General features: G+C 45.1%; 1 protein-coding gene across 1 annotated transcript; it reads left to right on the top strand.

Annotated features, from left to right (window-relative positions):
• Positions 1-1,980: 1,980 nt before the first annotated feature.
• LOC118473198 (selenium-binding protein 2-like) lies at positions 1,981-3,672 on the top strand. Its single transcript, XM_035961967.1, has 4 exons — positions 1,981-2,332; positions 2,790-2,985; positions 3,099-3,326; positions 3,633-3,672. The coding sequence occupies exons 1-4, from the start codon at positions 1,981-1,983 to the stop codon at positions 3,670-3,672; spliced, it is 816 nt and encodes a 271-aa protein (XP_035817860.1).
• The last annotated feature ends 1,262 nt before the right edge of the window (positions 3,673-4,934 follow it).

Below are 4,934 nucleotides of genomic sequence, written 5' to 3'. Positions count from 1 at the left end.
CTGTCAAGATCAGCAGAGGTAAATTCAACACCCACTCCAGCAACTCTGCGACTGCGTCTTGGAATTGGTTTGTTGGGCAGCTTGTAACCTGATTTTAAGGGCTGTACGGGAGGAGCAGGCAGAACTCTGGAAGGCCGCCGGGAAACGGACGCAAGGAAGGCTTGTCTTTGGTGTGAATGAAGCACCTCCTGCTCAACAGCGAGAGTCCCCCCACATATGGACGCAGGAGCCACCGCAACTGGAGTCACCAGAGTGTCTACCACAGTCGTAGTGAGCTCAACCACATCCGAAGAAGGAACATGGGAGGAAGAAGCATCCACCAAGCAAGGAGATGTAACAGCCATTGGTGCACCATCAAGCTCCATCGTAGGCAACTGCTCTAAAATTAGAGAACCTTCCTGCTTCCCACACAACCGTTTTCTGTAGTAAACCTTTGTTACCGTGTTGGATGCTTGCAAACCAGCCCTAATACCATAAGTCCCAGCGGGCAGCGTTGAAGTAGACTTTAACAGATTTTCAGCCAGGGACCTTTGGTATACTGGTTTGTTAGAGACTATAAAATGGATGATAGATTGATTAGTGAAGGGAGAGGTGAAGTGTTATCCGTGTAATAACAGTTTTACTCCTATGTAATGGGTAAGGCCCAACAACCTGAGTTAATTAATATAACTCCCAATCCTGAGTTAGGGTTTCTCACAGGAAGGGTTGTTTTGGAAGTTTGTGTTTTGTTGCACGATTGCACCAATGGCTACAGTTTTAACTTTTAACTGATATGTTCCCCTCCAAAAATACCGAAGTTATACTCTCTGTTCTATCGTTCCTGTTGGCTATAGTTGAGAGCTGAGGTCTCAGATTATTGCGACCGTGTAAATGGCCATGAGGGCAGAGGGGGTTGGTTGGCGGCATCACCGTCTAGTTGACTTTGCCCCTGTTTGTTTCGGCTTTTTGCAGCTTCTGGCCACCAAAAGCTGCTGCAGACTGCCAAACACTCAGCTTTTCAGCCAGCTTCAATAAAATCCGTTTGGGTAAAAACTATTCAAAATCAACATAAACATATAATTGGTTGAGTCGTCGCAATAGTAGTAATCTGTCACTTTATAGATCCTGAGCCCCATGAAAAACTTTATCTTCCTCCGCACGTAATTTTAATGATACTCAGATTCTCTAAACAGCCAGATTCTCCCCACAGCTAGATTCTCGGAAAAGCTGGTCAGAAAAAAGCTGAACCAAACAGACCCTTTATCTAAATTTATCTTTAGTTGTCTATATACAGAAGACGTGGATGCATTAATAGATGCAAAAATAATTACCTTGGAGCTATTTAGCTGCATCCGTTGGTACACCCAAAATGCACGTGCACGCTTGCACGCGCCTGGCTTCCGACGTGCAGCCAACCAATCCGACTAGATGAGGACTCAGTTTGGGACAACTTTTAGCTTTTTTCTTCTTAAAAAGATTTTCTAAGAATTTAGATTCCTCGATAATCTAGCTATCACAAGAATTTGAATATTGTTAGGCTTACGTGCGGATGTAGATGAAAAGGTATGCACGGTTTAGGGTTTATGAAACGACGGATTTCTTGTCACGATGACTCGACAAATTCTGCATTTATGTTACTTCAGATGGTTTTTACAGAAGCAATCTCTACTACTTATTAAGTAAGCAATAGTAGTCTGCCGTTCTGCCTCTGACGCGTTCTGCCAACAGCTGTTCTGCCTCCTTTAGTCCCGCGCAACAAAACAAACAGTTCATACACAGGTTTATAAGCCACGTTCCATCTCTCTCGGTGAGCAACATATGATACACAACTATGCTTATAAACCATGTTCCGTCACTTTCAATAGCCGGTGTGGCACTAATGAAACAAATGCTATACCAGTGCGCGTGTGCTAGGGGTTCGTGCGGCCCAGCGTGTGGACCAAAGGCCCATCGTTGGCCCAACGGCGCACCTCACTGTTGTACATTGCCCATCTCCGCGAAATGGCCGGGAGATCCGCACCCACCTTGCCTCCGCTCAACAACCACACACCCACTCCGCATCCCAATCCACTAGCTCCGGCCTCGCCCCCTCACCCGCGTGTTCCCCTCACCCGCCTCGTTCGCCCCTACCACACCATCAACGTGCCTCCCCTCCTCCCTTGTCCTCCCCATGCCCGCCACTCCCTTGTCCTCCAGCACATAATGGAGGGAGCAGCAGCTGTGGAGACGGCGGCAGCGGCCAACGGAAAGGCGTGCTGCCACGCCGCCAAGGGGCCCGGGTACGCCACGCCGCTGGAGGCCATGGAGAAGGGCCCCAGGGAGAAGCTCGTCTACGTCACCTGCGTCTACAACGGTGCGTGCTTCCTCTGCCTCACCATGCCTGTAGGACTGTAGCCAGGAGGATCCTGCTGCGGACATATGGGGACGTGCGCGTAGATCTTGGATGATTAGTCAGGAGATCATCAGCGAGCAATTCAATTCGTAACGTTTATTTAGTACAGGATAGGTGGGGTGAAATTGGAAAGCGACCCTTTTATATAATTTAGCCTAGCCTGCACCGGACAAGAATTGTTCCCCGCATGGATCCCCAATGGTTTTGGAACTCGATTAAATAGGGCTTTCTCCATGTCGTTTACAGATGATACTTTCTGTTTCCATAGTTTAAGACTTTACAGGGGTTCACATGGTTTCTACTTTCCACTCCGGGGAACGCCTACACACAAACCATGTGAACACTGCAGAGATTAGATGTTCGCCTTGTTGTGATTTTTGTATTCATGGGTGCAGTGGGTTACACATGAATTATGCAGGCACCGGAATTAACAAACCGGATTACCTTGCGACGGTGGATTTGGATCCCAGCTCTCCTACATACTCCCAGGTGATCCACAGGCTCCCGGTCATCCACATCGGCGACGAGCTGCATCACTCGGGCTGGAACTCCTGCAGCTCCTGCCACGGCGACCCATCGGCCAAGCGCCGCTTCCTGATCCTGCCTTCGTTGCTGTGAGTACTGCATCAAATAAACGGAGATGATCAGATGAATATATCAGCTGTCTTACTCGACTGCTGACCTCAGGACTGAGAATCTGTGGTGCCGCTTCAATGGCTATTTGCAGGTCAGACCGTGTGTATGTCGTCGACACAGCGACAGATCCAAGGGCGCCATCCTTGCATAAGGTGGTTGAGTCCGAGGACATTGCTGAGAATACTGGGCTTGGGTTCCCTCACACGTCTCATTGCCTTGCTTCTGGCGACATTATGATTTCTTGCCTTGGGGACAAGGAGGGGAATGCAGCTGGCAATGGCTTCCTGCTGTTGGATTCAGAGTTTAATGTCAAAGGACGGTAAGTTCTTACCGTTTAGGCCCATCGGTGTTGAAGTGTAACATGTTACTATGCCCAATTGCAGAGCATAGCCTGTTACTGTTGAATCACATCATGCTGTTATACACTTTGCCATGTCACAGTAACATAAGAGCACACGATCCAGACTTGTATGATGGGTGTGATTCATGTAATGTGCTCTAAAATAGCTGCAGAGTTTAGTATGATTATCTTTAGTCCTGAGATTATCTTTACATAGTAGTATTTTCAACAGGTAAATTTGGTACGATTGTAAGAAGGCAAGAATAACTTTTTACTCCATTTCAGTTTCTTCGAATCAGTTGAGGACATTCAAGCTTCTGAGTAGGTTGAGCTAGACTGCTACAGAGTTGGTGCATTTGATTCTTGAAAGTGGGTCCTAGATACAAATACTCACTAGCATATTCCTTTATGTGATGTACCATAAATATGTATTTGAACATATATAGATGCTATCATTCACCGTCCATACACAGTTTATTATGATTTTGCAGAGACATTTATAGAATTGAAAACCAAAATTAATACTAAGTTTCTTATCACCGGACTTCTGGTGACAAGTTAGTAATATCTAGCTATCATGCCGCGCAAAGAAGACGAGCAGTATGCCCCGCTCCGACATGCCTAGCAACTGGTATGAGTCGCTGCTCATCTCCGCCACGAACATGCCCATGTTTTACATCTGGTGGCTTCAGTTTTTTACCCTGATATTGTGCTAGCTTTGGTACGATTCTTTCATGATATGGTTAACTACAAGTTCTACTACTGCTAGATTTGTATGACTGTGTGATATCCAAATTAATACTTTTGTATTATTCCCGTGACAAATTTAAAGTTTTCTAAGAGTTTTAACTCATGGATTTGATGATGAAGCGTTGGCAGTTGGAGCTCCAGGCCTCTCTGAGATGGCAACCGAGCAATAGCTGACTGTCTTCGATGCGACATTGCAGTTGGTACGATAGACTAAAATAACAGGTAAATTTGAAGGTTTGAATTTGCCTAAATATGTCAAAACTTCTTTTTATTTACAAAAACGTATCAACAAAAATCACGAGAATTTGAGAACATGGTGCTTTTGCTTTTATCCTATGTTTTCCTGTTAGGTCTATTTAAGTCAGACCATTTTGGTGGCCGATTAGGCACTTATGGCTTAGCTGAATACTAAATGGAAGGAGAGGGGAATTCCTAGGTTAGTTTTTTTTATCATTTACATAATTTCCTTTCCATTTGTATTTAGAGGGTCAAATAGACTTTTTCCAATATCTAAGGAGCGCACACATTTATATGAGAATTACGCATGGGGCTTATTTTGGTCATGGATCCAATGCTGCTCTTTGTTTTATACTACTGGAGCAGAGCTCATGTGCCTTACCGCAAGGTAATTAAATTAGAGATGCATGGTAAACTGTCAAGTGTGTGTTTTTACTGCAAGTGCATGGAGAGCATTAATCAAAGAGCAACACCAAGTAATCTTTCACTATTTTCTTTGTTGTAACATTACTACTCATTACTAGCATGATGGCAACTTTTGATGCAATTAACATGTCCATGATTGAATACTTTGCATGTGTGACAGTGGGGTTCATGTCA

This window comes from Zea mays, chromosome 8 (assembly GCF_902167145.1).
Source record: "Zea mays cultivar B73 chromosome 8, Zm-B73-REFERENCE-NAM-5.0, whole genome shotgun sequence".
Lineage (NCBI taxonomy): Eukaryota > Viridiplantae > Streptophyta > Magnoliopsida > Poales > Poaceae > Zea > Zea mays.
The sequence above is the reverse complement of the archived record's forward strand: the minus strand, read 5'-3'. Positions and strand labels throughout refer to the sequence as shown.

What these genes read in the sequence shown, in the direction of transcription:
- LOC118473198 (XM_035961967.1), top strand. Translation starts at nt 1,981, where the DNA reads ATGGCCGGGAGATCCGCACCCACCTTGCCTCCGCTCAACAACCACACA. An exon ending in CGTCACCTGCGTCTACAACG is followed by an intron (nt 2,333 to 2,789) that starts GTGCGTGCTTCC and finishes TGAATTATGCAG; the next exon opens with GCACCGGAATTAACAAACCG. An exon ending in GAGTTTAATGTCAAAGGACG is followed by an intron (nt 3,327 to 3,632) that starts GTAAGTTCTTAC and finishes ACTCCATTTCAG; the next exon opens with TTTCTTCGAATCAGTTGAGG.